This window comes from Hyperolius riggenbachi, chromosome 3 (assembly GCF_040937935.1).
Source record: "Hyperolius riggenbachi isolate aHypRig1 chromosome 3, aHypRig1.pri, whole genome shotgun sequence".
Taxonomy (NCBI): domain Eukaryota; kingdom Metazoa; phylum Chordata; class Amphibia; order Anura; family Hyperoliidae; genus Hyperolius; species Hyperolius riggenbachi.
The window spans coordinates 300,853,703-300,866,278 of record NC_090648.1 but is presented as its reverse complement, the minus strand read 5'-3'; the positions used below and the strand labels follow the sequence as shown (position 1 = coordinate 300,866,278).

The 12,576-nt window shown below is 37.3% G+C and overlaps 1 protein-coding gene across 2 annotated transcripts in view; it reads left to right on the top strand.

Moving 5' to 3' along the window:
• Nucleotides 1–8,506, top strand: part of SLC38A4 (solute carrier family 38 member 4) — a 134,738-nt gene extending 126,232 nt beyond the window's left edge. For both annotated transcript variants that reach the window (XM_068276596.1, XM_068276595.1), the window contains exons 15-16: nt 1,581–1,678; nt 5,142–8,506. In XM_068276596.1, the coding sequence (XP_068132697.1) occupies nt 1,581–1,678; nt 5,142–5,243 (200 nt within the window). In that variant the 3' untranslated portion in view covers nt 5,244–8,506. The remainder of the gene's footprint in view (nt 1–1,580; nt 1,679–5,141) is intronic.
• The last annotated feature ends 4,070 nt before the right edge of the window (nt 8,507–12,576 follow it).

The window sequence follows — 12,576 nt, the reverse complement described above, 5'->3', positions numbered from 1 at the left end:
CAGTTAGGGTGCAAAAAAGTGCCACACATGTGGTATCGTCGTACTCAGGAGAAGTCGTATAATGTGTTTTGGGGTGTATTTTTACACATACCCATGCTGAGTGGGAGAAATATCTCTGTAAATGGACAATTGTGTGTAAAAAAAAATCAAACAATTGTCATTTACAGAAATATTTCTCCCACCCAGCATGGGTATGTGTAAAAATACACCCCAAAACACATTATACTACTTCTCCTGAGTACGGCAATACCACATGTGTGGCACTTTTTTGCAGCCTAACTGCGCTAAGGGGCCCAAAGTCCAATGAGCACCTTTAGGCTTTACAGGGGTGCTTACAAATTAGCACCCCCCAAAATGCCAGGACAGTAAACACACCCCACAAATGACCCCATTTTGGAAAGTAGACACTTCAAGATATTCAGAGAGGGGCATGGTGAGTCCGTGGCAGATTTCATTTTTTTCTGTCACAAGTTAGCAGAAATGGAAACTTTTTTTTTTTTCTTGTCACAAACTGTCATTTTCCGCTAACTTGTGACAAAAAATAATATATTCTATGAACTCACTATGCCTCTCAGTGAATACTTTGGGATGTCTTCTTTCCAAAATGGGGTCATTTGGGGGGTATTTATACTATCCTGGAATTCTAGCCCCTCATGAAACATGACAGGTGGGCAGAAAAGTCATAGATGCTACAAAATGGGAAAATTCACTTTTTGCACCATAGTTTGTAAATGCTATAACTTTTACCCAAACCAATAAATATAGGCTGAATGGGTTTTTTTTTTATCAAAAACATGTTTGTCCACAATTTTCGTGCTGCATGTATACAGAAATTTTACTTTATTTGAAAAATGTCAGCACAGAAAGTTAAAAAAATCATTTTTTTAACAAAATTCATGTCTTTTTTGATGAATATAATAAAAAGTAAAAATCGCAGCAGCAATCAAATAGCACCAAAAGAAAGCTTTATTAGTGACAAGAAAAGGAGCCAAAATTCATTTAGGTGGTAGTTTGTATGAGCGAGCAATAAACCGTGAAAGCTGCAGTGGTCTGAATGGAAAAAAAGAGTCTGGTCCTTAAGGGGGGTAAAGCCCGCGGTCCTCAAGTGGTTAAGGTGCGTACACATGCACTACTAAAGAGGACGTGTCCGTCAGACCCTCCCGCTGGGTGGTCGTTATCCCGACAGTAGTGCATGTGTACAGTCTGTCTGCAGACTGATAAGGCTGTTTCTGAACAATCTGCTGAGCGGATTGTTCAGAAACAGCCTTATCAGTCTGCAGATAGACTGTACACACGCATTACTGTTGGGAGAACGACCGCCCAGGAGGGTCTGATGGACCCGTCATTCTCTTTAGTAGTGCGTGTGTACGCACCTTTAGTATTGCTGTGCGTTAGTCTGCGTTGAAACATTTTCTAACGTGCGACTTTAACGTCGCACTGTGAAAGAGGCCTAAATGATGGACCCTAGTGGAGTCAAAGCTTCGGTATCGCCTTTTAACAAGCCACTATTGATAAGATTAGAAGCAATTACAAAGCAAGTAAATAACAAAACAATGAATGTACAATTCTCATCATTCTAGGTGCTTCTTCAGCAACCATGCTGATCTTCATTCTTCCAGCTGCTTTTTATCTACGGTTAGTCAAAAAGGAACCCTTCCGTTCACCGCAGAAAATTGGGGTAAGTTAATTAAGCCTTTTAACGACACAAATTGTAGACATCAATGGGGATTTCATCATGCAGACATAATCTGGCTGTCCTGAGGGGATGACTCAACTAAGTGGCCCATAAATACATAGGCCAGACTGGCCCAAGCATGAATGACCGTGCCTAAATGAAAGGGTGGGAAAAAGCAGAGTGAGGACAGCAAGTATACCAAATTAATCTCAGGAATGAAAAAAATAAAAATCCCTATGAACTGTTGAAAGTAAAAATTAGCCAAGTGGTAATTCTGTTTTTTGGTGGCTCAAACATTTTAAAGGAGATAAACTGGAAGCATGTTAATGCCTTCTAAAACACAGTCCTTGTGTTGCTTATGGTACCCATTCAGCCTATACCCATGTATATGGATGATGGCAGTATGGGTTAGGATATTAATTATAAACAGTGCATACACCATATCGGGATGTTACACTGTTCTCATGTCTATGGTTCCTGAGCAGTGTGTTCACTGAATGAATCTTGAGAGAATGACTGTACAGCCGCTCTCTACTGCTGACAACCATGGAGTGAAAACATGGTGTATGGTTTAGAGCCGTTAGACATCTGTGGTTTAACAGCTTTTCAAATGTCCATGTAAATCAACTCTAACCCTAAACATGACTGAGAAGAGAACTGTGATTCACAGTCTCAGGTTGGACCAAAAGTCACTCTTTGGTAAATTAACAACTAGATTTGTAATCAATTGTCAGACTTCTTATCTGTAGACCTCAGCTATCTCGTAATGTCAACATAACAACATTACTGTTAAACATTGCGTACATGAACATCATGAACATGTTGATTTCGGCTTTTTTTTTCCTTTGAAAATTGTCCATCTATGAACTTACTCATGGTCAAGAATACAATTTTAGTGGGATTATCATATAAAAAACCTATAATAATGTATTTTAGCTGTGCCAAATCTGTATGATTTTGCTGAACTTGGATATGGCCATAAAGCTTAAAAAAACACCAATCTATCTGCGTAACAGCTATTGTTGGTCAGTTGATTATTAATCTTTAAAAGCTTGTGCAATAAATAAGTATATAAGGAGAACAGCATATAAATTCATTTGTAACTTGATTCATAAAGCATACATTATCATAAAGTAGTTTACATGAGTCCATCCTCCAACATTATAATTGTAGAACTATTTTATTGGCTGTTTCTAATCCTAACTTCCTAACATGAAGTGTCATCCAGGCTACACATATTGGAGTTTGGCTGCCTGAGTTCATCAATGAAGCCTGGGTACTCTAATACTTATTTTATTTGCATGTGTCGGTCTCAGTTTAGTAAACTTTTTTGATGCTACGAAAGCAGTAACATGGTTACAGTCATTATGTTGATAAAGAAATGCTGCTTTTTGTTCCTCAACATAATACAGCACATTTACAATTCTTATTCCATAGTCTTGCCACCAGAGGGAGCATCTTATCCTTCCATAGCACATTGAATACATTTTACAGCTTTCTTGGTGAACAACTGACTAATAATATTATGCAGCCAATGCTCACTCTAATGTCAAATATCAGCATGTTGTGATTCTGAGCTCTGCTGAATTCTCTCATCTATGAAAGCATGCTCTCCTTTTTAGGTTACTTCACTTACTATACAAGCTACTGGACACCATAATATAAACATTGTAGGCCTGTGTTCCTTTTCCATTTCCTGTTTCATAACCACTGAACAAATCTTTACTTTCTCCTGTCATGTTTTAGCTACGCCAGTAAACTGTGTTGAAACATGTTAATATTGTTCTACACACCCTTGGAATGTACAGACAGAATCCCTCAGCATTAGTCATTGAATTAATTCTGGAAACATCAAGCCAATGTGCTACTGCGGTGCAATAAGTGACTCATCATAACATGTGATGGTGCTATCTGTAAAACGGCATGCATCAGTTAGTTATTCGGCTCAAGCACAGTATATTTTGTTATTATTGTAGGTTATGCGTATGACATTTTACCCACTAGTAATATAATACAACAAGCATGGCTACATAAATATTCATGCATGGTGAAAACATTCTGCTACTAGACTATAGCATCCTGAAGTAGATCTGAGAATCAGGAGCAGAGCTCATGGTTGCTGCAAGGGGTTGGTCACTACATGTGAGAACATGCAGTATTTCTAGATTTTTTCATAAATGATCAAAGTCAGAGCCAGATCATCCACAAGGAGAGCTAGAGCTTAGTAGATGTCCATCGGTCTAGAGATCTAGCTGACACCTACTCTCTACTAGGGTGAGGTGGTACACCAGGTGAATAAGCAATATCAGAGATACAGTGATCATTTACTTAATCTTCTAATAATAATGCCATGTATGCTTAAGTTTAGATAGACTTAAAGAGACACTGAAGCGAAAAAAAATATATATTATATAATGAATTGGTTGTGTACTATGAATAATTACTAGAAGATTAGCAGCAAAGAAAATATTCTCATATTTTTATTTTCAAGTATATAGTGTGTTTTCTAACATTGCATCATTCTCTAATATGTGCAGATTACACAACACTCTGCATTCAAAATGATTCTTTCAGAGCAGTCTGTGAACTAATGACCTCTCCTCTGGAAGATAAAAAGAATACTGTTCACTTACAGTTGAGATAATAAAAGTCAGAAGACAGCCCTCTCCATGACTTTGAAAGTCGTAGAGATTAATGGCTTTTTTGCATAGAGATAACAACTGGAGTTTCTTAACTCTTCCTGTACTGGAAACAATTACACTGATGTATCTGATCTTAATGTTTTATTTCTTAGCTGTGCTACACATACAAATCATAATATCATAAAAAAAATTCGCTTCAGTGTCTCTTTAAAGCAAACCTTAAGCGAACATAAACTTAGGATATACAGTAATTAATTGTATGTGTATGTATGTTAGTACAGCTAAGAAATAGAACATTAGTAGCAAATTAAAGAGTTTCATTTTGTTTTGCAGTACAGCAAGAGTTAAAAAAAATTCAGTTGTTACCATTGCAAAATAGCTTTTCTGATGGTCAAATACAGTCCTGTTTTCTGATGCACTTAAACAGCAAATAAACAGTGAAAGGCCGCTTGAGATAAGGTTTTACTACAGGAAAGAGTCATTATTTCTCCTTTGTTTTATAGTTTAAAAGGCAGATTGTTGTTTTAAAACTGCAACTCTGACAATGTTATTTCAAAAAAATTCAATTTTATTAAAAAAAAGGCTATGTAACTAAAAAAAAATGAGACTCTTTTCTTTGCTCATAATGTTCTATTCCTTATCCATACTACACATACCATGAATGATATCATCCTTTTCTCTTAAGGTCTGCTTTAAATACATGATGATATGTAATATACTGTATAAAACGAAACAAACAATTCTTACAGTTGTTAGTAAGTCAATGTTTTGCCCAAAATGATCTTTAATAAACAACCCTGACATATTTATGTTTCATCTCACAGGCCCTCATTTTCCTTATTGTTGGATTTATATTTATGATTGGAAGCATGTCACTTATTATAAATGACTGGATTCAAAACTCACCTTCCTCTAAACATCACTAACACCCGCTGTGTCCATGGCTGGATGATGAAATGAATACCTGTAGGACGGCTCTTCACCTAAAAGATGCTAGATCAGCCCAAAGACTGTTGCTGGTACCGACACATGGGATGCGGATCATTTTTGTATGGACCGGATATTTATGCATTTAATATGAACATGTTTATATTCCTAGAAGTGCCTAAACTGACTGTATGAAGAGACATGGTAAAAATCAAAGAAGGCAAAGGATAACAAAAGACTTCAATATCGTGTGCTCCGAATGCAAAGTGCTGGTGTATGGATCGTGCCATAACTGTATTATAATACCACTGCAGGCATCTGTGGTGGTGACTGATTCTGGAAAAGGTATTACTTAAAGGATACCTATAATAGACTTAGGATTGTTCTAGCTATCGTAGATCTTTAAGACCTACAGTAAGTAGTCAATATTGTACTATAATAACTGCCTTAGATTTTGTAAACCTATATTGACTGACTCCACAGAAAAAAAATAACACAAAAGGTGCAAAGTTATTTTCCATTGTTTGAGAGGCAGAGTAAGTACACAATGAAGCGGTTGTACAGTATGTATTTATAGATTCTAGAGACTACACGACAGCACCTCTGAGAATGGTGAGTGGGGATTTTTTTCTGATCCCCTTACTCCTTCACCTGTGGAGGACTGGAGACAGAAGAAAGGTAGGAAAGTGGAAGAGATGTGAAAATATCTGAATATGTGCTTCAGTTTTGAGATATGGAGCTCATTTATCTATTTTCCTCAAAACCATATGAGAGGTGAAACTTAGATACATCTGATTTGAAGTCCTATTATTGTTGAGGATATGGAGATGCATAGAGGGATTTTTTAGCTCTCTAAAATAAGATATAGAGGTGAAGTATACTCTTGCATTATGGACTAGATTTGGGAAAACTGCCTGTTATTAGGTGGTATATAAAAATGATACCTTTTACTCGGGTCATATAAGAACATTGTTGGGATTTTTAAAAGGTTAGGTTGAGATTTTTTTATTTAATAAATTCTGTCTTATTTTGAAAAGGTGCTTGGGGACCTGGGGATTGTTTTCTCTTGTATTTGTGGATGTAAGCGTTAGGTTATACAGCGTATGTCTGTATCTACAATCTTTTTGATGAATACCAAAATGTGAGTTAATATTCATTTAAAATATCCTAGCCATTTCGACACATATTTCTCTGCAGCACAACAAGCACACTTTATTACTCTTCAAAACTGCATCAGCCACTTTGTGTTATGCTTGGTAAGCACTAGGCTTATCTAGAGTAGCTTCTGCGGTGCCTACAAAGTTAATGAAAGCGTAAAATGCACCTTTATTTTGATAGCAGTCCGAACTGGGATGCTGGAAACGCATACACTGAAAATTGTTTATAGCTGTTCCATTTTTTCAAAGACATTCACTCATCACTGATAATCGTTTATTACTGTTTCATTTTTTTTCTGTAGTGTAAATATTTTTAAACTCCTGTAAATAAGTAGAAGTATTAAAGTACACGGAAAGTCAAAGCCGAAAATTCACATATTTAAATGGTTAGCTATGTTACACCACAGCACAAATAAAAAGTGCACAGCTATGCGCATGGAAATCAGGGATAAGTAATATAAGACAGGAGACTTATACTGTAATTTGGGGATCACAACTTCAGGATATAAAGAAAAATATTTGTGATACTAATAGGCTACTGTGTTCCAGCCTGCCCACATTGAAAACAACATTATCTCTGTGACTGAAGTTTTAGTTTTTGTTTAAAAAGGATGGGGTGCTTACGTTTCCTTCAGAAAGTGCTAGAAAGTAAGTGCTTCTTGCTGTGTTTAGCTAAAGGGGAGGAATGAGGAAGTGCTTCAAGTAAATACAGTCTTCAACCAGAACAGTCCTCTCAGTGATCTCCATGTTGGAAATCTATGTAATACTTATACCTCTCAGAAGGCAGTGAAACCTTTCCTTCTTCCTCAATCTAGGCTTGATAAGCATTAAACTTTTTACAGTATTTTTTTAATCTGTTTCACTTTTTATTTGTGCTGCTTAAGGTGGCCACTAATGGTCCAATTTCTAGCGAAAAATAGTTCAAGCGATAAGAAATTCTGATTGGAAGAAAAATCGTTCACTACACCATCAACGAACCAATCTTTGCTTCCTATCTATCACAACCAATCAAGAAAATCCAAATTTTGGTTTGACATAAATCCAATCGGACAACTGTTTTCATAATTGTTCATAATCGATTGTGCCCATCAACTGAGAAATATTTTCAACCAATCTGATCAGAATTTCTGATCGCTCTAACGATTTTTCGCTAAAAATTGGACAGTTTGTGGCCACCTTAAGTGTTATATATAATCAGAAGGACTTGTAATTCTGCTTTCAATGTGATACCAAATTGCAGAAACTATAGGCTTCCTTCATTAAGATTCCGAAAACACTGTTTAGATAACTCTTCCTAAGGTGGATATTAATGCAATTTGCCAAACAATTGTTTAGAAATGGTTATTCATATGAATGATCGGAAATTTTCTTTTGGGACCATTAATGGACAACAATCTCCTAACCAATACCATCAGATTAATTAAATCAATCCAATTTTCTGATCTATCCTGTAAATCTGATTGATTGGTTAGGAGATTTTTGTCCATTAATGATACCAAATTATTATTTCCGATTGTTCATACGAATAATCATTCTTAAACAATTGTTCTGCAAATTGTATCGATAGTGGCCACCTTAAGCATAGCTATGCACAGGTAGATGTGTCACCACCAGGAAGGAAAGGCAGAATCAGCCTATCCTTCACTGAGCTGTACTCCCAATGAATCTGTAGTGATCTGATGATTGAGGAGATGGTGAAAGTGACACATAAACTATGAAGGCTATGTTCCACTTCCTCCATGAAATGATCAGAAGCACTTATTATCCCATCTTTACTCATTCTCAGTACGGTGACATTGCTTGCTTCTATCAGCCAGCCAATGCCATGCTAGCAACAAGTAAAGAATGTACTTGGTGCAGACAAGTGAAGCCAAAGTATTTTTCAGTCCCTACACTGTTATCACTGTGTCTTCCATGCTAACCCAGGTATTGTGCAAATCTGAATAGCTTGTTTTGATTTAAACTACGACTTTAGTAATTATGTTCAGTGCAGGAAACTGGTTTGAAAACAATGTATTTATGTATATATTATTATAGTTCTATCGAAATCTTTAGTTTTATTAAAATGTATTGATTTAAAATACACATATATTGTGTTAAGCAGATTGCATGACTCAGATTTGGTTTATTATTAAATCCATTCAGTTTAAGGCACGATCAACATGCCAGAAATTGGCAGATCTGAAAAGCAGGTGATCCTATGGCATGAGCTGGCAAATGTCTATTTTGGACTTCAAGTCTTTTCATAAGATTCAGTGACTGAGCTGAAAGCAGATAGGACATAGTCCAGGAATACAGAATAATTGAAAAGAATAGCACCCACCTACTTAACATGTACATTTATGAGGCAGGATCAAACAACTTTTCTTTAGTTCACTTCATTAGAGGCCAAAATGCTGAGGCTGTGCTCACCTTTTCAGTTACAGATCCCTGCTGACCCAACTTCTGTCCATTGCAACTGTAGCTTTATAATGGCAGGCAGGAAGCACTCTTACTTTAATCAGGGCCGGATTTCTGGGAAGGCCATAAAGGCCATGGCATAGAGCGATAACATCGGATAAGATAAGAAGGGCGGCAGGACTTGGAGAAAGAAGAAGTCATATGTTAAAGTAAATCATCTCTTCTGGTCCTCAGCGCAGCACCCTGCTCTGCAGTGATGTCTAAATTCCAGAGTTTCCCAATCCCTGCATATCTGATGATGATCCTGTCCTCTGTATGATGGACATGCGTGCTGCTATGTGAGAAGTGTCCGGTTACAGTAAAGCAGACAGAACTGCATTCAGTTTTAATGCACACATTCAGAGGAATTTCAAGACGTTTTGAATCAGGATGATACACCGTACAATACTCTACTGCTACAGAGGAATTTCAGCTCTGCTAGTTACTTCTCCCTTTCTCCTACAGCTGTCAGAATGACTCCTGTTAAAGACTTTCTCTTATCTATCCTAAATTTATGACTGTTTAACTAGCCAGGGGTGTTTATGGCAGCAGTGATCACCGCTTCAGTTAACTCCTTCCTGACTCATTTTAGGATCTGTCTTTCTGTTTTAAGCACTAAATTGTCCCTGTTTAAAGGACACCTATATCTATGCCAATGTACGTAGTTTAGGATCCTTCTTATTACCTGTAGCAGTAGAGCAGGTATGTCAAACTGGTCCTATGAGGGCCGAGATCCTCACACATTTTTGACACAGCTCAAATGAATTGATGGGTCTGAATCAGGAAAGGTGTGGTCCATCAGGTAGAACACATTTCTCTCTTTCTCAGTCCATCCTAAACACTGGCCTGGACCTGGTCCTCCAGGCCTGGAATTCGACACATGTGCAGTAGAGAATTGTACCGTAGTAGCCCTTAGTGAAGGCAGAAAGTTTTCAATCAGGATTTTATCATGTATTGGCTATTATGGTTAACTTAAAAGAAAAAGAAAAAGCTTTCTGCTACTAAGCCGCCTTCTTCCTGTATACTGACAAGATGTTGTTATTTGCTACTTACCTGTTTTCTGTTTTGGGTGGGCTTCTCTCCATTGTGCTGCATTGTCACCTGTCTGTGGCTTTGACTGACAAAGAAGGAGCGGATGCTCTGTCCACTCGCGCTCCTTATATTTAGGCGCTCCTGTCTGGATGTGCACAGGAGGCAAGTGTTATGGGTATGTGTACGTGACAAGTACTGCTCATACACGAGCGTCATTTCTGAAGGATGCATGCCCAGTACGGGCTGCTGTGTACATTCTGGCAGAAGTGTGGAATTACAGGGAGCACTAGTGGACAGAGCATGCGCTGCTTTTTTGTTGAATAGAGCGCAGAGCAGCACAATGGAAAGGACCCCATTCAAATCAGTGATTACTAGTAAGGTTTTTGGACAGAATAGTGTTGGGGGAGGGGCGGCTGGGGGGGGGGGCAGTTGGTGACACCTGGCCTTGGGTGCTGGAGAGTAGAAATCCGGCCCTGACTTTAATTACTTACTGTAACTTATGAAATGTCTAATTACACAGCTTGACGAGAAAGGACAAGATGGAGAATCAATAAAAAATGCAACTTTGATAGCAGGAGGCTTTGCAATGCCATGAGCTGTCTGCAAGCACAGCCTCCCATTTATGGAGCATAAGAGGTTGATCAGTTCATTTAATCACCCACTTGTATAGTAACATACTAATTATAATTATTAATGATCTGAAGGAGTGGTGGAGTGGATGAAAAAAGCAGATGGTAGCACTCCGAGAGAGAACATGTCTTTTCCAAATTACTGTAAGTAGTTGCATTTAGTGAGCTGACAAGGGAGTCCAAGGTAATGCCTGGTACACACCATACAATTTTCCTTCAGACAGATGGGTCGATTAGATAATTTCCAACAGGTCCGATCTGATTTCCGATTGTTTTTATAATTGATTTTGAACAGAAGTTATCAGAAAATCGATCAGAAAAACAATCAGAAATCAGATCTGACCTGTTGGAAATTATCTATTTGACCCAACTATCTGAAGGAAAATTGTATGGTGTGTACCAGGCATAACCCTTTGTTATCTCATAAATACTTGAAATTCACTCTGTTGGCATTTTAACCTTTGCGAACACCAAGATGCCCACCAACTTAGTCTGAATGTAAGTAAAGCTATTTTTACATATTTTATTCAACACATCAGCATCATAAGTACATTGAAACATTTTTGCAGGAATTCTAGTCTTTTTTATACATGAGCCTGTTTTCTAGATACTGTGATTTGTACATACTTCACATTTTATTACAGTTAAGCATGAACAAATATATCAGATATTATTAAAGTTATGTGTATGGCTGGGGCAGATGGCATTACAAAATCAGAAACTTAATTAGCCTCCACACTGTCATCCTCCATATATCAGTGTTACTTACTACACCTATACATGTTTCTGAAAAACAGCAGATGGGTGAATGCACTAACTTTTTTCTAACTAAGTTCTGAATGCATACATCCTTATTTGTTTTTAGTCTTAAATGGAAACTATACTTTTTATATTGTTTCTAGAGATATGCATGTTCAAATGCTAATGTTTATAATTGTATTAGTGTGTATTAGGGCTGGTTCACATGGACTTCTGCTTGGCATCTCCTTTAGCCGTTGCTAAACGCTTTTCTACTACCATTCAGAATAGGGTTTGGCGTCGGTTCCTGAATCCTGACGTTCTGTCATCACGTTTTGCTTTGGGTCCCTAGGGGGACACGGAACTGTTGACTTGAATGCAGCCATCTTGGACACTATGAGATGATGGGATCTATTGCAATGTTTACATTATTGTTTATTAGACAGCAACAGTAGAATAGCTCATAGCTAATTTGCAACAGGTATATGGTAGTTCTTAGTGTTTGCAGCTGACTTCTGCCAAAGCTACAGCCACTATTTACCACTATTTACATCAGTACAGTCAGGCTGTGTCATTCTCTGAGGTCATTGCTATGTTCCACTTCCAAATGCATGGCAATCATGTACATAAAGAGGTCATTGCAGCTGATTTGATAACATCTTCATGCTTTGCCTGTGATGACATAATAGCTATACTGGGATTAGTGCACCTCCCTACCATATGATTCCAACTAGACTCTGCACTATAATCTCCCTTATTAAATTACATGAGTCAAGATGAGTTTTGCAAAACAGAGCAGGAGAGAGACAAGATAGTAAGGTACCGGTAAATATTTCTAGGTAATAGTTTTAAAGGTTATTTTGTAACAACTGCAAACACAGATTGATTCTTACAACCCTGCTAGTCATGAGATTGGGTTAAATAAGACAGTGAAAACAAAGGATTCGTTGTTTTAGAATATATCCTAATCATTTTTAATATGTTACTCCACCCTGCCCTCCAAGTATCCATGTGTTAGAGAAAAAAAATTATTTCATAATCATATCACAGGGAGTTCATGGAGTTGCCTATATCATGCAAAAATAAGCACAAGTTCTCACAAGTCAAAAAGAAATGTAAAGAGAGTGGTGCCTTCCAATAAGATTACTTGATTTAAATTGTTTTTTGCTTTTAGTTAGTAATGTATTATTTATCATCCCCAGTAGCAAGAGATTTCCTTTTTTGCTCATTTTGAAAATGCATAAAACATAACAAAAACAAAAGAAAAACAGCCTTCACAGATATACTGAGGTATGTTCCTCCAACTAAAAATTCAGTTTGTTGCTAGGGCTAGAAGC